The sequence below is a fragment of the Phyllostomus discolor genome, chromosome 14 (assembly GCF_004126475.2).
Source record: "Phyllostomus discolor isolate MPI-MPIP mPhyDis1 chromosome 14, mPhyDis1.pri.v3, whole genome shotgun sequence".
NCBI classification, from domain to species: domain Eukaryota; kingdom Metazoa; phylum Chordata; class Mammalia; order Chiroptera; family Phyllostomidae; genus Phyllostomus; species Phyllostomus discolor.
Window position 1 is genome coordinate 27,821,578 of NC_040916.2, and position 26,761 is coordinate 27,848,338.

General features: G+C 44.5%; 3 protein-coding genes and 6 non-coding genes across 10 annotated transcripts; 2 read left to right on the forward strand and 7 right to left on the reverse strand.

Moving 5' to 3' along the window:
* Positions 1 to 820: 820 nt before the first annotated feature.
* LOC114489545 lies at positions 821 to 922 on the reverse strand. The gene has a single exon (XR_003683868.1). It is a non-coding gene; the product is annotated as a U6 spliceosomal RNA (small nuclear RNA).
* Positions 923 to 2,950: 2,028 nt separating this feature from the next.
* Positions 2,951 to 3,510, reverse strand: LOC118498208 (histone H3.1). The gene is given in 2 exon segments (XM_036015680.1): positions 2,951 to 3,447; positions 3,450 to 3,510. Coding segments are annotated over 2 exon segments (492 nt in total). The 5' UTR covers positions 3,496 to 3,510; the 3' UTR covers positions 2,951 to 3,001.
* A 991-nt stretch (positions 3,511 to 4,501) lies between these two features.
* LOC114489529 (histone H2A type 1) lies at positions 4,502 to 4,941 on the reverse strand. Its single transcript, XM_028503500.2, has one exon. It carries the CDS (start codon positions 4,934 to 4,936, stop codon positions 4,544 to 4,546), a length of 393 nt encoding a protein of 130 aa, XP_028359301.1. The 5' UTR covers positions 4,937 to 4,941; the 3' UTR covers positions 4,502 to 4,543.
* Positions 4,942 to 5,219: 278 nt separating this feature from the next.
* On the forward strand, positions 5,220 to 13,001 carry LOC114489535 (histone H2B type 1-K-like). 2 transcript variants are annotated; one of them, XM_036015683.1, is made up of 3 exons: positions 5,220 to 5,623; positions 5,782 to 5,790; positions 12,991 to 13,001. In XM_036015683.1, the coding sequence occupies exons 1-2, from the start codon at positions 5,247 to 5,249 to the stop codon at positions 5,783 to 5,785; spliced, it is 381 nt and encodes a 126-aa protein (XP_035871576.1). In that variant the 5' UTR covers positions 5,220 to 5,246; the 3' UTR covers positions 5,786 to 5,790; positions 12,991 to 13,001. The 2 variants fall into 2 exon arrangements, with proteins under 2 accessions (XP_035871576.1, XP_028359311.1); XM_028503510.2 differs by lacking the exons at positions 5,782 to 5,790; positions 12,991 to 13,001 and having other exon boundaries at positions 5,220 to 5,695.
* On the reverse strand, positions 8,195 to 8,268 carry TRNAI-AAU. The gene has a single exon. It is a non-coding gene; the product is annotated as a tRNA-Ile (tRNA).
* TRNAR-ACG lies at positions 11,262 to 11,334 on the forward strand. Its single transcript has one exon. It is a non-coding gene; the product is annotated as a tRNA-Arg (tRNA).
* Positions 13,002 to 16,860: 3,859 nt separating the features above from the next.
* On the reverse strand, positions 16,861 to 16,933 carry TRNAF-GAA. The gene has a single exon. It is a non-coding gene; the product is annotated as a tRNA-Phe (tRNA).
* A 4,591-nt stretch (positions 16,934 to 21,524) lies between these two features.
* On the reverse strand, positions 21,525 to 21,618 carry TRNAI-UAU. Its single transcript has 2 exons — positions 21,581 to 21,618; positions 21,525 to 21,560 (listed from the first exon to the last, which is right to left on the reverse strand). It is a non-coding gene; the product is annotated as a tRNA-Ile (tRNA).
* Positions 21,619 to 25,092: 3,474 nt separating this feature from the next.
* TRNAT-CGU lies at positions 25,093 to 25,165 on the reverse strand. Its single transcript has one exon. It is a non-coding gene; the product is annotated as a tRNA-Thr (tRNA).
* Positions 25,166 to 26,761: the final 1,596 nt, after the last annotated feature.

Genomic DNA, 26,761 nt, shown 5'->3' on the forward strand with positions numbered 1-26,761 from the left:
GCCACACTGGGGAGCAAGGGCCATGGTGTGTGTCATACAGGGAGGCTTGTAGCTTGCGTGGCTCAGCCACCTGTGATTGCCAGATATCCCAACAGCTCCGTGAATATTTTTCCATCTGCAGGAATACTGTGATGGAAATACTGTGATTGCCTGGCCTTGAATGGTCGTAACACATGAAGCATGCAGGCACAATGATTTTCCTGTTTTCTCTTTTTTTATAGTGTATTTATGCTTTCGACAAATATTTGTTTCACACTTAGGTACCAAGTGTTAGGAATACGTTAGTAAGACACTGGTTATTCTAAAGAAACAATGTAACAGGGAGTAACAAAAGTAGATACAGAACTATATAGCAAGAAACGTAGACACAGGATGTTAGGGGAGCATAGAGGAGAAATCAGATCCGTGAGAGACAACATCTAGTCTGAGGGTTAAAAGAAACTGGGAATTGCAGGAAATTACAGGAATCCCATCACCAGACCGTTTGTGGTATATAGTATGCAAGTTCAAGAAGTTGGATATTGGCACGGAGGCAGAGGTTAAAAGAGGTAGGAAGGAGCTGGAAGGGATATGTGGGCCACTCCTTTGCCTTAAACATTTGTATATACTAATGACACCAATTTTTTTTTTAATTTTAATCCCTTCACATTTTTCATTCAGCTCCCCCTCTCCCCTCAGACAGCTGTCAGTCTGTTCTCTGTATCTGAGTCTAGTTCTATTTTGTGAATTTATTTTGTTCATTAGATTCCACACATAAGTAAAATCATATGGCATTTGTCTTTCTCTGGCTGGCTTATTTCACTGAGCATAAGACTCTCAACAAAACACAGAACATGTTACAAATTTGCATACCATCTTGTCTAGGGGCAATGCTAATCTCCGTATCATTCCAGTTTAGTATGTGTGCTGCTGAAGTGAGCACAGTGACTCCCAAATCTTTATGCCCATCCAGACTTATCTTCTGAAATCAGACATGCACATTCATCTAAAACTTTCTGAAACTCTTGGAGATCCCCAGGAAACAAAATGAACATCCCAGACTGATTGTTCTCACAACTTCCCCCATGATCTCTTATCTTAAAATTAGTACCTGGCTCACCATCTGCCCATTATCATGATCCAAAGGGTCTGGCGTTGCTGAATATCACTCCGTGACTGCCATTCCTAGAATGAAACTCAGTTCCTGGTATAGGGTGATGAAAGTATGATTAAAGTCTAGAAGGAGCTTAGGTGAAAGGCCATCAGACCATCGCTTTTCAGCACAAGGTGTAGCCACATAATTAGAAAGGTCCCCATAACTAGAATTACTCACTGCCCCTGAATAAAATTTTTATGTAATGCAAACTGAAAGATTAATTTGTTACTGCCCATTTCCAGGAGATGATGCCCTTCCCAGTATGAGTATGGGTCATATAGATAGGTCATCTGCTGTGGGCACTTCCTGACTAATTAACAGCTTAGTTTCCCAACTCAGAAGGCATTGCTTACACACTCAGGAATGTCAGTTTGTTTAGAAATTGCTGGATCATCAGGCAGAGTGGGAGGGTGGCGTCAAAGGGCCATTATCCCCTCCAAATGTTTTCTGTCTTCCCAGAGGAAAGCTGGTTCCTGAGAGAAGATAATCAGCACTTTATTTTGCTAAAGGTGTTGATTCAAATGAAAAGATTTAAATTTGGTAAAATAGTGTCATCAACCTAAATTCTGTATATGGTAATCATGGGTGCTCCTTCCCATGAACCAGAAGGTGATGCACATGATCGTGAGCAGAGCATGATGTTTGCAGTAGTGATCTTATATAATTTTTTAAAAAGTACTAAGAATGTAAAGACCTTCCCATTTCTTTTACAAACTTGTAATGACACAGTGTACACAAACCAATTTGTCAAGAAAAGTCTTGAATGTTTAGGTGAGTATTGTTTCCATTTTCTGTTTTAGGAAAGGTAATGTACACCCACTGTACACAAGTTGACAGGAAGTGTAAAATGAGGTGCTAGCTTGTCAAGGAAACTAATGAAAAACACTTGTAAGGAACTGCCAGACCCAACCCCAACTGGAGAATCTAGAACATTAGGACCCAGTTGAACATAATTTTAGGTATTTAGAAAACCACATGTATCAGTTACAGGTAGAGTCCTATCACACAGGCCTGCACTTCCAGGACGCTGGAAACTGGAAAAGACAAGCCAGAGTGCTCATTTGCTAATTTTATATCAAATTTGGAATGGGTCTGAAGGAAACATTTCGGAGCTTTATCCTATAGGGTTACCAGGTGCTACTTGTAAACAAAATGAATAACACAACTCTCATAAGAAAAAAGATCCGTGTAAACACTAACCCATTTTCTCAAGAAAGTTTCAGCCAAAGTCGGCTTTTGTTTTGTCTTAAGAGTCGTGAAAGAGCAATTGTCACCAACAAAATCTAAGGTCTGCCCACTAGTGCTAGATGCTAGGCACAATACCAATACTGTCCAATTTAAACCTACATGTGCTCTTCCCCGAAACCTGGAGTTCGTTCAAATTAGTCCACGTTCAAGTTGCCCTTCCCTGTGCAGTGAGGACATCAGAGGATTGTTAGGTCCAACTCTGCTACCAGATTAATACCCAAAATGGGGAGGGAGGTTCCGGTTATCCATGAGCTTAACTCCATGTCTACAGGGTGGGAAGTTCTTCCCTGTGGCCTGATCCCTCCTTCCTGCTTCTTACATGCGACTTTCTTGCAAGATTCAAGTAGTGACTTTATACCCAAGAAATTCTTCTTTCAAAGTAGTGATTAGCAACGCATACCTATTACACTGCATATCCGACTGTACTAACACTTTAATCTACTTCGCTTGAGGAAAACGAGACCACTATCTTAGTAGGAACCCCGAGTCCTGTTTGTTAGTCCTTCACCTAACTTGAACCTACTAACACCTAACGCAATAGTGCAACAGCCACTATTGGTGAGAATTAAGTGGCTCTGAAAAGAGCCTTTGGGTTCAAGACTACCACTTGCGTTAAGCTTACGCCCTCTCTCCGCGAATGCGGCGCGCAAGCTGGATGTCCTTGGGCATGATGGTGACGCGCTTGGCGTGGATGGCGCACAGGTTGGTGTCCTCGAACAGGCCCACCAGGTAGGCCTCGCACGCCTCCTGCAGCGCCATGACGGCCGAGCTCTGGAAGCGCAGGTCGGTCTTGAAGTCCTGCGCGATCTCGCGCACCAGGCGCTGGAAGGGCAGCTTGCGGATCAGCAGCTCGGTGGACTTCTGGTAGCGGCGGATCTCGCGCAGGGCCACGGTGCCGGGCCGGTAGCGGTGCGGCTTCTTGACGCCGCCGGTGGCCGGCGCGCTCTTGCGGGCGGCCTTGGTGGCCAGCTGCTTGCGCGGGGCCTTCCCGCCCGTGGACTTGCGCGCCGTCTGCTTCGTCCGAGCCATTTCGGAGAGAACTACACATTCAGCTATTGCTCTAGTTGAACCCATATATATAAGGCAAGTCCAGCTCTGATTGGACCAGGCATCTGCCCATCAATGCTCGCAGTGAAGGTATTGGACGCGGCACACACTTCCTGATCGCAGCAGCCTCTGGGACCTTCAGACCGGAAACTAACCTCCTCCCACCCACCGGTTCTCCAGCGGCTGTTTTCTACTCTTCTCTGTATGTACCATCTTTGCCCGTTTTCTTTAAAATGTTCTCTGGCCTTACTCCGAAGAATTTAATGTAAATATTGCAATGACATATCTTGTTTGCTGAATAAAAATGTTCATTTTGGCACTTGAAGCTGGTTTTCCTTTGATCTTTTGCAAAAGGCGTGCGCTTCATGCGATTGGCTGAGGGAATTTTTTTTTAGCTTCATTCAAGTTTAAGAAGACTAATTTCACCTTAAAATCTTGACTTCTGTATTTAAACTTAGAGACTCTTACAGTGTTTTATACGCTTTTTGTCTATATGTAACTCAGCACTTGACATTTACTTTTTCACTAGCAAGCATTCTAATATAAAGCATTCCACATTTCACCATTTCAAGTGAGATTTGTGTAAAATGGGGTTAAGGAAAACACCCTCAAATTTGTAAATGGCACAGAAAAATTACTGTGTGCCCTTTTTAAAGTTACGCTACCCAGGGTTGAGTTTTGCGTCAAGGACATGACTGGGGGCATGAAGCATTATTTTACTATTGGGAACCGGCTAGGGCCCCGAAGTGTTGTAGATGAGCAAGTTGCAGAGGACCTGCCCTATTATGATGCAAACCTCGTGGAGAAACACTAAAGTGGTTTGCTTTTATTGCTGCGGGTCACGGAAAGATTTGCATTTAAATAAAGTCCTGCAGCACTGGTTACCTGTGAGAAAGTCTCTATTTTACTGTGCTGATGCTAGCTAGGTTCTGCCTTACTGGAAGTTAACTTTCGCCTTTCCATGACTTTCATATAGTGCCACCTACTGGTAGGTTGGTAAATATTTTCAAGTAGCTTCTGCACTACGGAAAGAGCAAGCCCTTTTAGGAAAACATGAGTGGCTCTGAAAAGAGCCTTTGGTTTGAGTTAAGACAGACATTCTGGTCTTTCAGTTCACTTGCCCTTGGCCTTGTGGTGGCTCTCGGTCTTCTTGGGCAGCAGCACGGCCTGGATGTTGGGCAGCACGCCGCCCTGCGCGATGGTCACCTTGCCCAGCAGCTTGTTGAGCTCCTCGTCGTTGCGGATGGCCAGCTGCAGGTGGCGCGGGATGATGCGCGTCTTCTTGTTGTCGCGCGCCGCGTTGCCCGCCAGCTCCAGGATCTCGGCCGTCAGGTACTCCAGCACGGCCGCCAGGTACACGGGCGCGCCGGCGCCGACCCGCTCGGCGTAGTTGCCCTTGCGCAGCAGGCGGTGCACGCGGCCCACGGGGAACTGCAGCCCGGCCCGCGACGAGCGCGTCTTGGCCTTGGCGCGCGCCTTGCCGCCCTGCTTCCCGCGTCCAGACATAGTAGTAGGAGTGCTTAAACCCTAATTTGAGTATGATTTGAAGTGCCAGAGATGCCTCTTTTATAGTCGCTCCTGGGCGCGAAAAGGAACCTGTGCTATTGGCCAAAAGTTACAGCCCTTTCATTTAAACCAACGAAATTCTCTTCCTGAAACACGTTTATTTTGACTGGACAATATTCACGTGACGTTTCTGGAGTTACCGCCTATCAGGCGTGACTTTGCTCACCGGTTCCTTTAAAAGTCTGTGAACCCAGCGGACACTCGCAGCCTAACGCTCGTTCTTTCTCTTTTTCGGTGTTTCTTTTTGACCATGCCTGAACCAGCGAAGTCCGCGCCTGCCCCGAAGAAGGGCTCTAAGAAGGCTGTGACCAAGGTCCAGAAGAAGGACGGCAAGAAGCGAAAGCGCAGCCGCAAGGAGAGCTACTCCGTGTACGTGTACAAGGTGCTCAAGCAGGTGCACCCCGACACGGGCATCTCGTCCAAGGCCATGGGCATCATGAACTCGTTCGTGAACGACATCTTCGAGCGCATCGCGGGCGAGGCGTCGCGCCTGGCGCACTACAACAAGCGCTCGACCATCACGTCGCGGGAGATCCAGACGGCCGTGCGCCTGCTGCTGCCTGGGGAGCTGGCCAAGCACGCCGTGTCCGAGGGCACCAAGGCCGTCACCAAGTACACCAGCGCCAAGTGAACCCTCCTCGAAGAGACTGATCCGGCTCGTTCACACCCAAAGGCTCTTTTCAGAGCCACTCACCTCCAAGAAGGAGCTGGTGTGCTTTACCCTTCAACTGTGTTTTGGGTGGTGGCGGGTGGGTCTTGGGGGCAGCATCTTACAAAGTAACAAGGTAAATTTAGTGTTTGCCTGACATCTGTTTAAACAACCAAAACTTGGCATTTTTGCAAGTATTTCTGGTGTCAAAACTTAGCATCCAACTTTTTCCCAACCATGGCTGGGTAGCAGCAATATGTCAAAGTCTGGAGGAGGTCAACGTTTCACCACCAAAATATATTACAGGGGTTTAGTGAGAGCGGCAAGTGATTGACAAATCCTGGGCTTGGAGAAGGGGTACACGGAGGAGCCGGTGTAGCAAAGTTAGGTTCCCTGAGCTTTGGGCAGATGGATGGCACAATAGGCCAAGTGCTCTGCAAGCTTCTTTCCCCCAGGGCCTCTCCCCTTCTCTCTTGGTGTATAGGACAAGGAACAAGGGTGCTGGTACCTTTGGTTACTCTTCCTTTTCCTGTGTGAGTAAACAATAAACTCACTGAAACTAAAACTGGGTTGTCTCTACCAGCCACATCAGTCTAACAAAACCCAGCAAGGAACAGGTTCTGTTATAACCTCCATGTCCTAAAAATAAATAAATAAATAAATAATAAATGCAAGTATTTAAGTTTAGGTCTTGAAGGAAGTTTTGACAAGCCAAAGTGAGAAAGAGCATTCCAGGGAGAAAGTATGGTGAGAACTAAGGCATTAATGAGACTGGCTGTGACAGCACCTGTCTCCTGTGTGCTTGACAGTAATTCTGTTTAGTACCCAGGTTTCCTCTGAGTGATTATTCTGAGGACTCTGTGGTGGAATTAAACAGCTCTACTGAATAGACGTTGCTTTAGGGGAAGAATCTTAACCATCCTTATGCCCTAGACCATTTTTGGCTATTTGTGAATTGTATCCATGGGCTTAGTGTCAGAAACAGTGACTGTCTCACAGACTACCGAGAAAAAAATCGTGTTGAATAAATAAATGGTAGTTGTTATTACATTATATATTTGATATATTAGTATCTACAAACAGACATCTATATATATATAAATTCCACTCACACATGAGAAACTCCTGGGGGGGGGGTAGATAGGCTTGTATTCATTTTTTTTTTTAAGTACCCATTCTCAGGTGTCCATTCATGTCGGGTAGATGGGAATCACAGGTGGCTGGAGTGATCGGAGAAGTACTGGTCCCTCACACTCCTTTCCCATGCATCTGATAGTCTTTGAAAATATTTTTATTTCAATGTGCGTTACTTGTTTTAAAACATGAAGCAATAATAATGTTACTGTGTGAAGGGAAATGTGTTGATACTCTGAGGATGGGAGGAACTCAGTAGATCCAAACTGAACTTTGATTCTACTGTTCCTTCTTGGTGTTGGTGGTTTATATATTCATGACCTCTACCCTTGCAGGTGAAGGAAACTGAAGAAAACCACACACCAGCTCTAAATTAATGATGAGTAACCTAGAGTGAGCCCTTAGTACTCCCTGCCCTGTAATCCCAAACAACTCCCTAGCTCACTCTTCTGTTCTGAGCAGCTTAGTGGTCCATATCAAACCTCTCTGAATATCATCTGGCTTAAGAAAGTGCTTTGTTCACACTGTAAGACAAACAAGGATATCATCTCGACCACCTCCATCTCTGGGTTGGATATGCCTACACTTGGTAAAATGGTTAAAAGTTTTCAGATTCAACTCCGGGGTGGAAGGACCAACTCCTTTGAAAATAAGCTCCGATTTTTATAATGTACAAAGCTGAAAGTGCAACTTAAAAGATCAAACATATACTAAGAGAAAAGTGCAAATGCAAAATAATTATGCTATCTTTTGTGTGAAAAAAGAAATAATTGACACAAATATTACACATATGTCTAAATATAAATGAGAAATTAAGGATAGAGCTTACTTCTAGGAGGTGATGGTGAGAAGTGGGCTGATGGGGGATGAGGATGGAAGGAAAATTTCAACGTATCTTTTTTATCTTTCAGTTCCTGCTTTTGAAAACACATGAATGTATTATGCATGCAAAAAAAGGCTTAAAATTTAAAAATTTTTAACATCTGTATCCCTTTTATTTTGGAATAAGTGTGTAGAGTGTACCAAAGAAAGAGCTTTTGTCATTCTTGTTGAAATTTTGGAAATTTTTTCTTTCTTAGTTTTTAATCTTGTTTTCTGTTAGACTGAATTGGGGGATGTGATATGACACGTGAGTGATATATGGTTAACACAATCTGTTTTGAGAAGCAATAACATAATTCAGGTTCTTTCTCTAAGGAAGTCTCCTCACAGGAAAACAAAATTAAGTAAATAAAAGTAAGGACCTCTGTCACCATTTTGCTTTGAGAATGAGGTGGAGCCTGACGCCTGAGCCCACGCAACCCCGAGAGGACGTTATTCAAAGGGGGCAGGATCTGCCAGCAAGGAGGTTTGAAGGAAGTGGAAGTCCTGCTTAACTTGGACGCTCTTAAAACAGCAAAACTACCACCACTTCGTGGCCAGTACGGGGATCGAACCCGCGACCTTGGCGTTATTAGCACCACGCTCTAACCAACTGAGCTAACCGGCCAGGGTAGTGGGGTGTTGAAACATATTCATACAATAGTGTTCTTTACATTCATCTTGGCTAGAAGGAGGAATTGTTCCCTTTTTCTTTCCGTCCTCTTCTAGTGAAGGAAGACGGGGTGGCGGAGTGAGGAAAAGAGGAAAAGCTCCAAATTTGTGTTTCTTCCGGGTAAACTTGGTCTTTTTCAAACTCACCGAGAAGCCTCCGTGCTCGGGGTCGCGGGTCTGGAGCTGCAGTGCCGGCATTCGACACGTGGTGGCGCCCGAACGCGGGGCCGCCTCTCCAGAGCCTGTGACCCCTTTCGGTCCCCAGGAACCAGGACCCCCAAAACCCGTGGCGAAGAACGTTCAGAGTCTGAACCAAGAGAAATTCGGGATCGCAGAGGATGATGCGGGGCTGACCACCTGCGGACAGGTGTCCGCCAGGGAGGGCCCAGCGGAGCACTCATTCGATGAGTCACCTCTGCTCCCTTCGCTGGGTTCCTCTCCCTTCCTCCCGGCATGACCGTTTCTCAGTTAGAGGTAGTGATATTTGCAAAAGTTAATTGACCTGTGCACATTTTAAAAGCTCTCTCGTATATCTACATATTACACAGTCTTGTTTTGGAAAAGTACTACTAGAATATAAATAAAGTACTTGATAGTCGTTCTGTTGACCTAAGAATGTCCAAACCGGTAAAGAGTTTTTATAAGATTTTACTGGAGCCAAACTAATCATAATTGCTGAGAAGCAACATCTCAAATGCTTCCAGAGAGTGACAGTTTTGCAGCATCTTTCATACATTTGCAATAAAGGAGGTGATGTGAAGAAGATTACATAAGGTGGGAGAAAGCAAGGGTGGAATTGGATAACAGGAGAATTAACAGAACGGTGTGCTCTCTGGGAAGTGTTTAGGCCTCCCTCCGATCTGAAAAAGAAGATTACTTCTGACCTTTCAAAGGCATGTTAACCTAGATGCATAATGGGCTTGCTTAAGGCAAAGATAAGCGTTTACTAAAGAACTGTAGTCCTGGTGCCCAGTACCCATCATTAAATTAAATTAAATTAAATTAAATATAAATTAAGGCAGGGCCTATCTTCTACTTGCTTTTTGTGATCCTAATCCAATACAAGATATTTTCTCTAGATGAATAAAAACCAATTTGAATGTACGTCAGGGGAATATTCTATTATTCAGGCCTTACACTTTGCCAGGGGAAGGGGTACTCTGTAGAAGACAACAAACTAGAAGGTTGAACAACATCATTCCCAATACAGATACCAAGATGCTGTGGAGTTTTAAGTAAAGCTGTGCCATAAGGTGTTCTAGGTTCAAAAAGATCTCTCGGACTACTTTTCATAGAATGCTTTGTAAAGCTGCAAAGGGTGGAAGAAGGGAAACCTATTAAAAGATTTTTGCAATATTTCCTGTTAGAGATGAAAGGTGTCTTGGACCAGGTAGTAGCTGTTAGGTAGTGAGTTTTTCAGGTATAGCTATATGTTGAAGGTTGAGCAATAAAGAATTCCCTCACCTTTGTGGAATGAAAGACTAATTTAAGTCAAAGATGTTGTCAAGATTTTCTTTGTCTATCTAAGAAGTTGAAATTCTCATTAAATAAAGTGTGTAAGCTTGGATTTAAAGGTTTTGTTGGAGACATTAAGGAATCAGCTGTCCCATCCCTTCTTTCATGTGCTCTGACAAATGACCTACGCACGGCTCTGAGGGGCTGCAGTGGCCGGGTGGTGAAGGTGTTGGACTCCAAATCCAGTGGGGTCTTCGGGTGCAGGTTCAAATACTGTTCACGGCGCTCGTGACTTTCTTCTTTTTCCGTATAGATCCTACGACTTGAAACTTCTGCAAAACTTAAGTCCGCCCAACATGCAGAAAAATGAGGGTGGAAGAGGGAGGCAGTTCCAATTTGTAACTGGAATATTTTAGGGGAGCTGGGGCCCCAGCCAGCTGTGAGTTCGGTTATATCTCTTTCCTTTTTTGGTCGTCTGTGAAGCCCCTGCACCCAGCCTTCCTCCTCTTCCTCCCCTTCCTCCTCCACCCCTACTTCACTATCCACACGGAGCTCCGGCTGTAGAGCACTCTGAAAATACTGGCTGTGTTGAGATGAAGTTGAGCCTGATAGTTTTCTGGTCACAGCAGCCGAGGGCCGAGGAGACGTTGAAAATCTTGGGAGCACTTTTGCTTCCTGATGATCCCTTACAGCGCTCTCCAGCAGCAACCTTCAGTGTTCCTCATCAGAGGCTGCTCATCAGAGGCCGGCGAGACCCATAAGTATGTAGGAGAATACTGCATCATGTCTGCCAAGAGCTCTTTGAAACGCTTTATACAAACGAGGAAACTAAGGCATAGACAGAACATATTATGACTCTGACTTTGCCTTGAATTTCAAGCCCAAACGAAACCTCATCTCCTTCTCAACGGACCAAAACCTCTTTTATAAGCAATTTTGCATTTTCAGCTATTTCGCCTACTTCTCACACTCAAGTTAATTTAATTCAATTATATGTGTTAGAAAATTAGTTCCTGGTTTCTAAGGTGGGTTGTTTTTTTTGGTCACATGTGATTCTTAAAATCTATACTTTTATTGAATTCTTGCCTTCTTATTACATTTTGGGTTTATTGCATTTGGTGAATGTTTTCACAAACAGTAGTAATAAGAGCTAAAAATGGGCCGGATCAGGAAGACAGGATGTGAAATGGAGCGAGGAACAGAGAACAGGTGGTTGAGCCCGTGGAGATTTGTTCAGGCAACAAAAGCAGCGACTGAGTCCCAAACAAGTTTCCAATGCAGTCAGGTAAATGAACATTGACTACTGTTTAAAAAAAATTAATATAAATCTATATTATGCAAACTAATCACAAAATAAATCAAGCTTTCCCAGAATCAGTACTATTTTCGGTTCTGATTCCTTCTAAATAAGAAAAACACTTCTTGGTGAGCTACAAACTGCACACACTGATAGTGATAACAGTGGTGGTACTGAAAGGGAGTCCCCGGAGGTGCGGGCCAGTGGCGCAATGGATAACGCGTCTGACTACGGATCAGAAGATTCTAGGTTCGACTCCTGGCTGGCTCGTCCTTTTTGCTGCCGCCCCCTCCCCCCGCCCCCCGCCCCTTTCCAATACACTGGGAACTTTCCCCGAAGACTGTTCAAACAGTCCTTGCAATCCTTCGAATGCATCTTTCTGGAGCTGACCTGACTTGCTCTCCGCCCTCGGCTGCCTGCAGAGTCCGACGGTGGCCTGAGAAGAAGCCACCGGGAAGGACTTCCTTCCTTCCTGCCTTTAATCTCTCCCGCACTTGAAAAAGGCGTTGGGCTGAAAACGGTCACTACAAGGATGGTTTTAAAATCAAAGAAGCTTCAAAGAAAAATGAACAGAGGGTTTTTGTTTGTTTGTTTGTTTTTCTACCAGTGTCATCTTCCCCATCAGCATTTTTTCGCATTTGGTTAGTCCTCGCTCGCGGACATCTCTGCCGCACGCCGTGTTTACCTGACACAGGGCTGTCAGCGAGAACCGGGACACGCGGGGCCCGGACCCGGGAAAGGCCGAGCCCCGGAGGGCTCGGCGGGGGGACGCGGGGCCTAGCCGCTCCCACACAGGCAGTGCTGTCGTGGGCAGTGACGCCCGTGGCTGGAACAGAGGCTCCTGCAGGGCTCACTGGTGGATTTCTGGAGTGGTGGGGAAAGGCTGCATGCTTTGCAGAAATGCCAGGTTCTCGGGGCCCCAGATAACTATTAAAATTAAAAGACATTCCTGTTCAGTATACCTTGTTAGGAAAATTAGATACGTGCCATAAAAAAAAAATGAAACTAGACCACCATCTTACACCATAAACAAGAATAAACTCAAAATGGATTAAATACAAATGTAACCATTGAAACCATAAAACTATTACAAGAAGGCACAGCCAGTAAAATCTCAGACATTTCTTAGTAACATTTTTTTTTTTCCCTTGAGCAAGGGAATTGAAAGAAAAAATAAATAAATGAGACTATATCAAACTAAAAGTTTTAGACAGAAAATGAAACCATCAATAAAATGAAAAGATAATCCATTGAATGGGGGAATGTATTTGCCAATGAGACATTTGGTAAATGATTAATACCCAAAATCAAAGAACTCATACAACTCAACACCAGAAAAACAAAAAATCTAATTAAAAAATGGGCAAAGGACTTGAATGGGCATTTCTCCAGAGAGGACATACATATAGTCTAAATACATATGAAAAGATAATCAATGTCACAAATCATGAGGGAAATGCAAAGTAAAACCACAATGAGATATCACCTCCTACCTGTCAGAATGGCTACCATCAGTAAATGAACAAACAACACATGCTGGTGGGGACGTGGAGAAAAGGGAACCCCAGTGCACTACTGGTGGGACTGGAGACTGGTGCAGCCCCTGTGGAAAACAGTATGGAGGGTCCTGAAAAATTGGAAATGGAATTGCCTTGTTAACCAGCAATTCCACTTCTGGGGACTTATTCCAAAACAAACAAACACTAATTCGATAGAATATATGCACACCTATGGCCATTGCACCATCATTTACAATAGCCAAGCTGTAAAAGCAGCCCAAGTGTCCATCAATAGATGAGTAAACAAAAAAGTTGTGGTATATACACACAATGGAATAGTACTTGGCCATAAAAAATAAAATCTTACTGCTTACGATAGTGTGGATGGACATGGAGGGTATTACGTTAAGTGAAATAAGCCAGAAAGAGAAAGACAAATACCATACCATATCATTTATATGTGGAATCTATAGACCAATATAAATGAACAAACAAAATAGAAACAGATCCATAGCTAGAGAAAGACTGATGGTTGACAGAAGGAAGGAGGGTAGGAAGACTGGATGAAAAACATGAAGGAATTAAAAAATTAAAAATTGGTAATTACAAAATAGTCATGGGGATGTAAAGGACAAGGTAGGAAATACAGTCAATAATATTGTAATGACTGTGTATGGTGCCAGGTGGGCACTAGAAATATCAGGAGGAACACTTTGTAAAGTATTCTATACAATTGTCTAACCACTATGCTGTATGCCTGAAACTAACACAAAATAATATTGAATGTAAATTATGATTGAGAAAATAAAGATATAGTAAAAGACATTCACAAAAGCAGCTGTCAGAAGCCAGGTTTGAAGCAGTAAACTTTAGATCTCCAGCCTAATGCTCTCCCAACTGAGCTCTTTGGCCAGGCCCAGTGCTTTTCAATTACTTTTAAATAGTCTTTTTTATCTTCTTAGTTTCTCTTTTAAATGTCCCATCTCAGAAAAATTACGATTATTTTTGTCTGGTTTTCTATGTATAAAAGAGTCAATCTTTCCCTACTGAATTGTCCTCTATTTTCAGGTTACCAGTACTGTTACTTATTTTAAAGGTAAAAAGATTAAGAGAGGGTGATATTGGGGTAAAGAGACACACAGACCAAGGGGACAGAATAGAGCGTTAGTGGGAGGGAGATGACCCAGACGCTACACAATTCCCTGTTTTATGACAAGGAGACATTGCAATTCATTAGTGTATCTTATATGAAAAGAATTGCGTGAGGCATTTGAAGTCACCAAGCCCTAATTCCTATATAATGCAAAACATTATACTATTTAGATATGGACAAGGCCAAACACAAACTTTTCCTCTTTTGCCTGAAACTGGTGAAAAGAGCAGACACAGAGTCTTCCCGTCTCACTCCTGACCAACTTCCTGTTCTTTATCTCATGGATACTTAGCTAAGATGAGAACCTTTTGTCCCTGTGCTGGGGGTGCTAGGGTGCTGGGCGTCCCCTGTGCACCTCTTGGTTCTGTGATTCACTAGAAGAACTCAGCATACAGTCGTCCTCACAAGTACAATTTATTACAGCAAAGGACATGAAGCAAATTCAGCAAAGGGAAAACACCCATGGGCAAAGTCTGGGGGAGACCAGGCCCGGGTCGCACAGGACATGCTTTCTTCCTTCAGCCAAAAGTTGTGACAACACATGGGGAATGTTTGTCAGGGACTCGGTGTCCAGTGTGTTTATTCGAGGCTGCCTAGCATATACCAAAACTCCAGGCTCCCAGATAGAAAGCAGGTGTACAGCATAAACCATATTTTTTTCCACAAACGGTTCAGGCATGGGAGCCCCCATCATCTAAGAAAAGGCGGGAGCTCTCAGGTCCCAGTTGTTAGCTAAAGGCCAATCTTAAAGTGGTCTTTCTAAGGATAGCGATCTCAGGCCCCTTTCTGTGCAATCCTCTTTCAAGTAGCTAGACAGAGAGATAAATATTTTCCATTCGTGTGAGTGAGACTTCCCTAAAATGTAAACAACCTCACCTGTGACTTGTCTGCTGTTCCCTGTGGACGCCTGAGGCCAACCGCCTTGCGGAAACACTCCCATGTTGGAACTTGCAGGGCTCTCTCCCTGTTACAATCACCTGAGGAAAATCCAGCGCTCCCTTACCGGATTCTTGTCTTTGACAGTCTGGTGCCACGACTCACGTGGGAGGGAAACCCACCTTGGAGACTCTTCTCCACTCAGGCACTGAGTCCTTTCAGGTGTGTTGTGGCTCTGTCCTGATGGCAATCTGGGGACCCCACAGAGAGTCCAGGTCCTTATCCCTGTGCCCAGGCATCTGTCTGCAGCAACTTGGTAAAGATTTGATTTTGATGCTGGGTTTGAGTATTCTCTTGGTTTTGTTATGTTGTTGGCTTTTGTTTAACCTTGGTATGATGAGTAACTCTAAATCTACCCCAAAACCCCTTTCAAACACCCCCCTCCCCATTAATGCTTTGGCACTATGATGACAATTTAGTTCATTACCTCCAAAAACGACCTAATTTAACTACTGGGATTCTCTTTTAATAACTTTTTTTCTACTTAAAGTCTTTCCACTTTTGAACTGATGCTTACTTTTTGAAAGACTTTATTTTGTAGGGTATTTTTAGGTTTATGTAAACATCGTGCAGGAAGTACAATTACCATCTCCTCTCTTTCCTCCGCCTCATACTCTCTCCTATTATTAACATCTTGCATCAGTGTGATACAATGGATGAACCAATACTGATACGTCATTACTACCTAAACTCCATAGTTCACATTAGGGTCCATGGACTTTGACAAATGCATAACGTCATATATGCGCCATTACAGTACATACAGTAGTTTCACGGCCCTAAAAATCCCCTGTGCTCCACCTGTTCATTGCCTATTCACCCCCCAGACCCCTGGCAATCATTGATCTTTTATCTGTCTCTCTGCACTTTCCATAATGTCATTGTGGACTTCTCAGACTGGCTTTTTTTCACTAAGCAACATGTTCTTTCATGGCTTGATAACGCATTTCTTTTTAGTGCTAAATAATATTTAGTGATGAATAATATTCCGTCACCTGGATTATTCTCTTATCTATTTTGGATACCAGGCCTTTATCAGATATGTGCTTTGCAAATATTTTCTCCAGACTGTGGCTTATCTTTGCATTCTTTTCAAGGGTCTTTACAGAGTAGATTTTAATTTTAATGGAGTTCAACTTACATTTTTTTTCTTTCATAGATGATACTCTTGGTGTCGTATCTAAAGGCGTCATCGCCAAACCCAAAGTAAACTAGTTTCCTCCTAAGTAATCTCGAAAATTTTAAAGTTTTATATTTAGGTCTCATATATTACCCACTTGAGAGTTAATTTTGAGGAAATATGTAAGGTCTGTGTCCAGTTCCTCTCTCTCTCTCTCTTTTAGTATGGTGATGGTTGTTCCAGACCTGTCGTTGAAAAGACTGTTCCTTCCTTAACTGCCTTTGCTCCTCTGCCAAAGGTCAGTCGACTAGGTTGGTACGGGGTTATGTGTAGGCTCTCGGTTCTGTTTCATTAGCCTATTTGTTCGTTCTTTCGCACGTACCACACTGTCTAGATCACTGTAGCTTTATAGCAAGTCTTGAAGTTGGGTAGTATCAGTCTAACCAGCTGAGTCAACTAGCCACTCAAGGAGACATCTTTTCAGAAAAAAATAAGTTCCTTGATATTTTTGTGTTTGTCTAAATAAAAATAAAGGAAATTTCTCCTACCTCTTAATTTCCCCTTCCCTAAAACGCGCCCACCTCGCTGCCACTCTACTCTCCCAGTTTTCTTCAATAAACTCTTCCTAATTCTTTTTATATTAGCTTTTAACAAAACAACAATAACAATGCTACCTATAGTCTTCATGTTCCATTAGAGGGAGCAGGTGTGAACTTCCAGTTCTGAAGTGAAGTGATGTCAGGTTGTTGGCTGAAATTGGAGAGTTCACTCTGTCTGGGAGAGGATAAATTAAAAGAGAAAAAAGAAAAAAACAGTGACTGGCCAGTACCAGGATCAAATCCACAATTTTGGAGTTATCAGGCCCACGTTCTAACCACCTGAACTCACTGGCCCCTTGGTGGCACCGTTTCCTCTAGTGGAATGATAACTTTGAAAAGAAGATTGTGTTGAAAAAGTAAAAGGACTTTTTCTCATACCTTCCACCTTTTTCAATTCCTTTAAAGTAGTAGTACCTTTAAATCAGTATTTCTTGTTCACACAGTTAAGGTGTGAATGTCAACCATTCTCACAAAAGAGAGCCACCTCTCTGCCGAAACCCGGGATCGAACCAGGGACCTTTAGATCTTCAGTCTAACGCTCTCCCAACTGAGCTATTTCGGCTAGACGTGACACAGGAACTCCTGTCAATTACCTTTAAATAGTCTTTCTAGCTCCTTAGTTTCGTTTTTGGATGTTACATATCAGAAAATTAAGATTATTTTTGTCTTGTTTCCTGAAAAAATGGCATTTTGCCCACTTTAAAAATAAGTGTATCAACGTAACCTCAAACTGGGGCAACCCACAAAAGTTTACAGAGTATGATAGGAAGAACAAAAAGCTCAAAGTGATAAAGGAAACTCCATGTGGTTCCTCAGGGTACCAAGTGGCTGCCCGCAGGGCTGTGGAGGTTCAGAGCTGCCCGCTGGAGTGGACGCTCCCTGGAATCCAAGACAGCACCATTTGGGATCATGTCTAGTTAGCGCTCAAATTTATTTTATTCTTTTAGGTATTTGCATTCCTTCCCTTTCTGTTCTGCTAGGTATACGTTACATCTGGTAAAGCACGCAGGTCGTAAGAGTACTACAGCTTGGAGAACTTGGCAAGTTTATATCCCTGTGGACCCACCACCAGCTCCCTAGCTGATAACTTCCAAAAATGAGCCACTGTTTCAAACTCACTCACTAGATGGAATGTCACTTGTTTTAACTTCACACACACTGAATCAACTGGAATCTGCTCTGGTGCCCGGCTTCTTGCGCTCGATATTATTGAATCTTTGAGATGCACCTATGTTTTTATGCGTAAAAGCAGTTTGTTCCTCTTCACTGACTTCCATTTATCGGATACACCACCACGTACTTGCTCATTCCATGGTGATGTGCATTTGCACGGTTTCCAGTTTGGAGTTCTTGTAGAAAGCACTGAGCTTTCTTGTGCATGGTTTTAGGTGAACACAAACACTCATTTATCAGATAGATGGATGATAGATAGATAGATAAATAGATAAAACTGCTGGGCTATATGGTATGTATATGTTTAACTCTATTAGATGCTGCTAAAATCGTTTTCAAAAATACATATACCAGTTAATGCCGCTATCAACAATTTATGAGGCTGCTGGTGGTTTCTCAGCCTAGTCAATACTAGGTATTGTCAGTCATTTTAGTTTTAGGTATTTGACGAGGATGTAGTGATACTGCTTTAGTATTTTAAATTGTATTTTTGATGACTAATGATAGTTTACACTTTTCCTTATGCTTTTTCCAGTTAAAAATTAGGTTGGTTGCCAGGTTCTTAAAAATACAGATTCATAGTTCATTAAATACTGTAACTAGACTGCTTTGTCAGATATATGTGTTGCAAATATCTTCTCCTAGTTTGTGGCATGCTTTCAGCCCTCCTAATTTTGTATTTGAAGTTTTACATTTTAATTAATTCCAATTTATCGATCTTCATGGTTACTGACTTCTGTATTCTATTTCACAAGTAGTTACCTACACTAATGTCATGAAGTTGTTTTCCTATGTCTTCTTCCAGAAGTTTTACTTTTAATCATTAAGTTTAATTCCATCTTGAGTTTATGTATTGAGTAAAATAAGCATTGACTTTATTTTTTCCTATATGATTTCAGTTGACTCAGTATTATTAATTGAACAATCAATCTTGTCCCCACTGAATTGCAATGTCTCCTTGTTGTGAAACAGGGAACTGTATGGCATCTGGGTGTTTTTTATTCTGTTTGGTTTTTGGCTATTCTGTCCTGTCAGTCTGTCTGTCTGTCTTTACACCAATATCATGCAATCTTAATTTCTATACCTTAAAATAAGCAATAATGTCTGATAATGTAACATAATCAGTCACTCATGTCAATGTAATGAAGTCACAGTGGAAGCTGTGGGCATGGAAGCTTGAGTGAGCTTGCTGAGCTGGTGCTGCTCTGCCCGCAGTTGCACATGACTGCCAGGAGGGCAGCTCAGCCTCTGAATTTCTCCATGAAAAGCGAGCACCATGGAAATTTCTCACTTTGAACCTCTGCCTCTGAATGTACATGTTTGGGGCGGGGGCGGGGGGAGTCTGAAAATTAAATATTTAAGCTTCCATCTCAAGAAGCTAGATAAAAAGAGCAAATTAATCCTAAGAAAGAAAGGAAACACTAAAAATAAGATATAAATCTATTAAATCAGCAAATCACTTTTTATCATTTTTTTCAAATGATAAAAAATGAAAGAAAACACAAATTACCAATATTAGCACAAAAAGAAAGCTTGCCAGCTTATTTAATGAAATCAGTATGATGCTGATATCACAATTTGACTAGGATGTTATAAAACAAGAAACACACAGGCCAAGATATCTCAGTGAAACAGATGAGAAATCCTAAACAAGATATTAGCAAATTAAATCCATCAACATATTGAAAGAGTAATCAATCTATCATGACCACACGAACTTGCTCTATAAATATGATTGGCTTAAATATAAAATCAATATAATCACCACACTAAACACTAAAGGAAAACATTATATATACATTTTAGTAGCTGCAGAAAAATAATTTAATAAAATTCAATTCCCGTTTATAATTACAACTTATGCAAACTAGGGGGGAAAGTATCTTCTTTAGTTTAATAAAGAGTACGGGGGGGGGGGGGCGGGAAACACCCTACAGCTAATCTTATGTGTTGATGTGTGGGTCACCGGCCAGCGGTGATCACGGAATGCTGCGGATGGCTCGTCGAAACTCGAGAAAAACATACACAGACAACCAGGTCCTGTGGGGGAATGGGAACAGCAGGGCCACTGCTCCTGTGGAGAGCGCCTAGGCCACCCTCCCTGGCGGGGAGAGCATGGCATTCCCCCTCCGGAGAGGCTTTTTATTGGTTTCATTTGCATAAGAATTCAGGTAAAAGCTCATTACTCATTGCTAGGAAGTAAGGATCAAACAATAGATAACAAGGAAGTCTGAGGGCCTATTTTGAGTCAGGGTCAAAGAGCTGTAAAACTTTGAGGAACAAACTAACATCCTCCTTGGACCCTTCTCATTCAACTGAGAGCATTCTAAACAAAGAAGTTTCCTCAGGATTTTACATATTCTTTCTTAGGCCTGATCACCCGGGGAATCCGCCCTTTTCAGCACAGAGCTGCACCACCCTGTCATTGTTTCAGGCTTAGGTGGAGCAAGGGAAGTAAGGCAACCAAGAGACAAGGAGATTTTCTCCCAGACAATGAGGACTCCAGCTATGTCAAAGCTGAGGAGCGAGGGTCCATCACCCCCTTTTGCGGTAGCCCCCAAAGTCCTTCTTTTGGGGGCCTCCCACGTGATCGTGCCTGTCTTAGATTGTTCCCCCCTTGGGGAATCTTACCCGTCTTTGGCTAACCGACCAAGCTTTGGGGTTCAGTTATGAATGAAGCAGCAGAAGCAGCACTCCTGCCAGGGAGATAAGCTTTTGTCTCCTTGCTGGCTTATAGTTCCAAGGGTGTTCCCTTAGCCTTAGCCTAGGCGGGGGTTACAGCTTCTGATACCAGGCAGGGCGGTTCCCGACAATGTGTAATGGTGAAATGCTGAGTGTTTTCCTCACTCTTCTCTATGCTTCTGGGGCCATACCCACACCCAGGCCTGTGCATTTGTTCTTCCCTCCGCCTAGATCTGGCTTCCACCTTACATATCCAAGGCTTTCTCTCCTGTTCCCGTCAGGCGTCTGCTTAAATGTCACTAGCTTAGAGAGAACTTCTATAACAACTTAATGTGAAATAGAATCCCCAGCACAGACCTTGGGATTCCCTACCCCTCTTATCCTAATTTTATTTTTCTCTATAAATAGCAGCTCCACTTTATGTAATTATTTATTTTTCATTGTTTATTATTTATTTCTCTCTACGAGAACTGAGGAGCCAGAGATCAGAGGCTGTTTATGTCACGGCGGTAACCGCAGGGCCAGTGAATTTGAGGTTGGTCATTCCACACGGGCTGATGTTGCACACCCGCGGGAATTTCCCGTCAGGAGTGTCCAGTGGTCAGCAGGATACATCGCTCTGCATTAAAGCAACAGGACTGAGGGGGAGACAAATGTTACAGCCAAAGTAAAGATGCTGAATCACAGTAATGTAGATGAGAGGAAAGCTGAAGACAAACTGGGGGAATATCCATATTTAAGAGACAGAAGACAGGATGGAACCTGGGAGGGCCGGATGGAACCTGGGAGGGCTGGATGAAAAGCAGAGCAACCCTCAGTTACTATTTCAGACGCGTGTAGTCCTCCAGACAAGGCCGTCTGTTTATTTTCTGATGGCATTAAGAAGAAATAAACACCCCGCCACCTAAGCCCGAGCACGTTCAGATTTCACAGGTGGGGTTCGGCAACGTCACTGCAAACCTGTGGATTCAAAGCTAGGGTGCGGAGAGCAGCCTCCGCAAGGCGGTGAGCTGGGTGACCCTGCACGAAATCGCAGAGCGCACGCAAGTCCCAGTCCCCAGAGAGACGAAGGATAGTTCAAAGAAGGCAGCGGGAAACAGGAGACTGGGCTGTCCAACCTACATCCTCTGGTTTGCCTTCTTCCAGTTTGAAAGCCACGAAACGTGCTCCTTAATCAGGGGAGTATCCGTGGTCTCCCCATGGAAAATATAACGACCATTTTTTAGCGTTTTCTTTAAAGAGAAGGGGGAAACGCGTAAGAAGGAAATCCTTCATCACACCGGAAAGGGAAGAAAACATGCTCCAGGTGAGGCTCGAACTCACAACCTCGGCATCACCCGCACATATACTGCTGTATAAGTACCGCGCGCTAACCGATTGCGCCACTGGAGCATGCTTTCACTGGGCTCTCCGCGCGCGCTCTACGGAGAGTGACACGCGGGCTGCTCCGCGCCGCGCCGAGGCGGGAGCCGGACCCCCGGGAGCCGCGGTCCCCGCACCTGCACCCTTCCCGCGCCCCCGCCCCGCCCCGCCCCCGGGACTGGCCCGGCGGACACGACGCGCTTCAGCCACGGCGCTGCCAAGTCTCCCGGAAGAACGAAGCGATGCTTCCTCCGCGCCACCGCGCCGCGCTCCGAGCCCGCGAATGCTCCCGAGAGCGCCGGCAAACCTCCCTGGAAGTCAGAACCAGCAGGCCCCGCATCTCCTGCAAGAAAACGCCGGAGAAGTGACCACTCCTGCTCTGCGCGCAGCGCCGCAGACAGCGGCGCCCCCAACCCCTCGCGCCTTCCTCGCCCCGCTCCCACCCCTCCTCCCCGCGTGGGCCTCCAGGGGTTCATTACAGGTAGTCCGCCTCTGCGACGGAATGCGCACCCCAATGTCCAAGTTTCCTCCCCGGAGACTCTAATTATAAAGGCCAGTTTGTTTGTTGGTTTGTTTGCTTGATTGTGTTTGGCCTGGGGCAACTTCAGCTGTAGAAGCACACAGACACGTGGGATATGAAGCTTTCCGGCGTTTATGGAGCGATTCCTGTCAGTGGGGAGATTTGTGCAGAAACGGAACTAGACTGCGTCTTGGGATCTCTGCTTCGGCAAGCCCATGACTCCCTGTACTCACCGTAGGTCTGTCTCCAGTCTTGGGGGCAGGGGTTTCCCTATGAGCTCCCCTCTCTCATGGTGTCAACAGAGTTGCTGATTTGTCAGTCTGTTCAGCTTTTTAATTGTTGTTAAGATGGACAGGCGACTTCCAAGCTCCTTACCTGAGGAAATGGAAATCTTGTGTTGCATTTATTTAATCCCTGAACACATCGCCCTGTCATTAACAGCTTTTTATCAATATAATTAAAATCATACGCCTGAATTTCAATGGATGAACTGAAATAGTATAGACATTACCAGAGTAAAACTATTACAAAGATAACTGTAGTTTTTTAGATTATTTTTTTAACCCCAAGTTAAATAGTTTCCTGAGAACTTACTGCCGTAGAGCTCATGCAGGTTTGGAAATGCAGTGTTACCAAGCAGGGGTCCACTGCCCGATGGGCATAAACCCGGTGCTACGGCACCTGCTTTTACAAAGAAAAAGCTTTATTTTGAAACCGCCTGGCAAGGAGACGGAAGAAGGCTAGAATCTGTCTTTCTGATCCAGAGCTCCAGGTGAGATTTTAGGGGTTTCAGCACCAGACCTCCCTGGACAGCGCACCCGTCACTTCTGAAAGGGTTCCTGCGTTCAGGTTCCAGTCAAACCCAGGGATGATTTGCAACATTTTCTCCACTGCAGATGCTTCAGCTGCATGGCCTGCAGTTTTGATTCGCTGCCTCTGAAAACAACTCAGTATTTTGTAAGAGACAGAATAGGACCAGTTCGAGCTGGTTCTGTGGTTACAGTAGCATTCATTCATTTTAAAAATGTTTTATTAATCACACATATTTGAATTCCGACTGGCTTGTGGTGATTCAGTCATAAAGAAAGCTTTGCTCCTACTATAAAGTGTCATTTTAGTAAGAAAAAGAGAAAAATACTTCAATTCTTTATTAGTTATTATGTGATATATGCTATCATATAGGTGAACTGACAGTGCTATGAAAAATTACCTCTTACCTATACTGAGGGTGACGTGAATCAGAACTGAATCTGAAGGATGAGTAGGACCTTGCGAGAAGGATGGAGATATATTTCGAGCAGAGAGAGCAGTGTCCTGAGCCCATGGAAGCATGAAGAACCCTGAAGACTCTGAGGAGCAACCAGAGTTCTAGTTGCCAGCATTAGGCAGCTGCTCTGGTTGATTTTAATGGAAGTGAATCACCTGTGCCTGTCCTGAATCTTTACCAATCTACAGTAAAATTTCAAACACGGTACAATTTCAAACATGTTGGGTTGTTTCAAGAATCCAGAGTAATTTTTGAGTAATGTGTCTGTGTCTTATGGGTACTCTTATATTATTTAATGATGTGGTGTAGGAAAAAATTCCATCATTTTAATCTTTGATAGATTATTGATTTTGGTAATTTTTATGCGAGCCATTTAGATGTTGTCAAGGGCTTGTTTTGGGGGGCAGCCAATTCCAGTTATGTGATAATACACTGAGATCAGGAAGATCCATCATTCCGTAGTTAGGTAGGATATTCATCAGGGCTGAGTTACTTTGTTTTTCTCTCTTGGTTGACATTGGTTCCTTGGCCTTCGGACAATTTATATGCCTCCTAAGGTATTTGCAAACTCACCACACTCTGGTTACATATCTTTAGCTGGGCTTCATTCAACAGTTACTGAGCACAGACCAGAATCCATATTATGCAAGGCTTTGAGAGACAGTATCAAATAAAATGTGACTTCAGGGGAGCTTAGTGTCCATTTAGGTAGGTCCGATAAAACTGATCATTATAACATAGTCTCTGTTGGCTTCCAATGGCTAGTCAGAATGCTTTATGTTGCAAGTGGCTGAAACAATACAAATCGATTTATCAGCTTGTTTACATAGTAGTACCCCCTTCTCCGAGGTTTTGATTTCCACTGTTTCAGTTAACTGTGGTCAACCACAGTCTGAAAATATTAAATGGTAAATTTCAGAAATAATTAATCCATAAGTTTTGAACGGGGCACTGTTCTAAGTAGCAGTGATAAAATCGCATCTTTAAAGCCACCCACACGACCACTGAAGGATTACAGCTTCTGTAGCAAGACTTTGATTGTGAAAAAGAGAGACAACTTCCAATTACAATGTTCTTTCAAAAGGTTTCGGGGGAAAAAACCTTTGACTACGAAGGATCCTCACCTGTGGGCATGGTGTACTCCTGACATCCAACAATCCGCAGCGCCACGGCTCCACCATCCAGGACCACCTGAAGCACAGAGTCCTCTTCCTGACAAGTCATCAGAAGGTCCACAGTAGCCTCCTACATCACAAGACCTGCGTCTTCACCTCACCTCGTCTCACCACGCAGGCGCTTTGTCATCTCGCATCAGCACAAGAGGGCGAGGCCAAAGTAAGATATGTTGAGAGACACACCATATTTACATAACTTTTATTATAGTACATTGTTATAATTGTTGTATTTTATTACCATGAATTTCTTACTGTGCCTAGTTTATAAATTAAACGTTATGATAGGTAACATTGTTGTAATTGTTCTTATTAAAATTTTATTATTAATAATTTCTTACTGTGCCTAATTTCTAAAGTAAGCCTTATCATAGGTACTGTGTGTATCAGGAAAAAGTGTGTATATAGTTCGTAACCTTAGGGTTTCAAAAGGTTGGATGGCATTCCCCGGGAGTGGCACAATATTTGCATTGCTCGTACTTCCGGTAACATCAAACTCAAGTGAAACAGCAGCTTCAATCCCAGATGGAAAACCCAAACCTGTAAGGCTCTGGTGAGATTCGAACTCACGACCCCTGGTTTACGAGACCAGTGCTCTAACCCCTGAGCTACAGAGCCCCACCTGCCAAATTCTTAACTCCTCTTAAAGTTGATCATAAGGTCTAATCTTCAGGGATGTGTGTGTGTGTGTGTGTGTGTGTGTGTGTGTGCGTGTGCGCGCGCGCTTTCGAGGAAACCTAACGTTTCACTCTCAGCCCCTCTCCGATTTTCCGAGCTGTGGACAAAGATATTACTGCCCGCTCTGAGAGTCTCAACACCCGCTCCAGCGGGTTTTGTCAGAGGAAGAGCAGCGCCCTGTCCCCCGCCCCCCATCCGCCTGGTAGGGTTTGGCTGGGACCAGGGCAGCGGGGCGGGGCGGGGCGGGGGTGGGGGGTGCGGTGGGGTGACGTGGGATGGGATGGGGTGTCAGCGGGAAGCAGAGCCTGGCCCACCTGCGGGGATGCGGGGTCGGGTCGAGGACCAGACGCAGCTGCTTCCTGCGGCAGCGCTGGTCACTCTGATGGTCGCCGAGGTCTCCAGGCTTCAGTTCCCGGTGCCTCGTCTCAAGTCTCCGACGTCAGGTGTCAGGAGAGAGGCCGAGAGCCAGGGCAGGACCAGGTTCAGGCAGCCAGGGGCGCAGCGGGCCCGCACAAAGCTCTTCCTGAGCTGGACGGTGGGTCCGGGCCTGCTTCTGGCTCCACTGCGTCGCTGGATCCAGACACAGGAGATCTAGACACAGGAGCCCTGGCAAAGACACAAGAAAACTGCCACGTTTCACTAAATAAAGGAGCCTTGTGGAGACTGAGCTCGGAAAACCAGCAACCACCACATAAGGAGAGGGGGACAGGGGACGCAACCCCATCTACTCCCTCTCACAGGTTTGTTGGTCAGGAATCTGGGGAAAGTTCCAGAATTTCTGGAGAATCTATGGGAAGACTCTCAGGCAGGACAGGAAATCTCCTGCAGGGCCCCTCACTATTGTCTGACATCACAGTCTGGACGGATCGAGAACAAGGGAGGGGGCCCTCTTGCCCACATCAGTGGGCTGGCCATTTAGTCACTGGGAGTCTCCCCGGATCCTGGAGAAGCATCGAGCTGGATCAGCTGGACGCGGGTTGAGTTGCAGAACACGGTGACCCTGGGGTCCTGGTCGCAGGTGGGGCCAGGCCCTAAGGGGCCTGGGCTAGGGGTGCTGTGGGAGGGGAGGGGGCGAGACTGGAGCCCCTCAGCGCCCAACACCCCGTCCCAGGGCTGTAGGAATTACTCAGGACCTCAGTGACAACCGTACTCTGCTGTCTTCTCCTTTCTCAGTGATTTCAGAGTTCCGTCCTAGGACGACAAATTCCAAAGACAGCTACCCCCCACCCCCCTTCCCCAAGGATGCTGCTGGGCGTTGACAGTTAGAGTCTACGGTGTAAGACTCGGAAAACTACAGCGGTGATGTCGGGATGGCCAAATGGTCTCGGGTGCCAGACTCAAGTTATGTTTTCCTGCTCCGGAGGTTCCTGGTCTCGAAAGTACCGTGACACAGTGTGTTTTTTTCCTTAGTGGTTCAACTAACCGGTAATCTACACTTGGTTCCTGAGGTTTTTGTTTTTGTTTTGTTTGTGTTTGTTTGTTTGTTCCCTCAAGATTATGGCATTGCTGAAAACATTTTCAGGTCTTCAATGGCAA

Bases quoted from the DNA above. Each gene is read 5' to 3' on its own strand.
- LOC114489535 (XM_036015683.1), top strand. From the start codon at position 5,247: ATGCCTGAACCAGCGAAGTCCGCGCCTGCCCCGAAGAAGGGCTCTAAG.
- LOC114489529 (XM_028503500.2), bottom strand. From the start codon at position 4,936: ATGTCTGGACGCGGGAAGCAGGGCGGCAAGGCGCGCGCCAAGGCCAAG.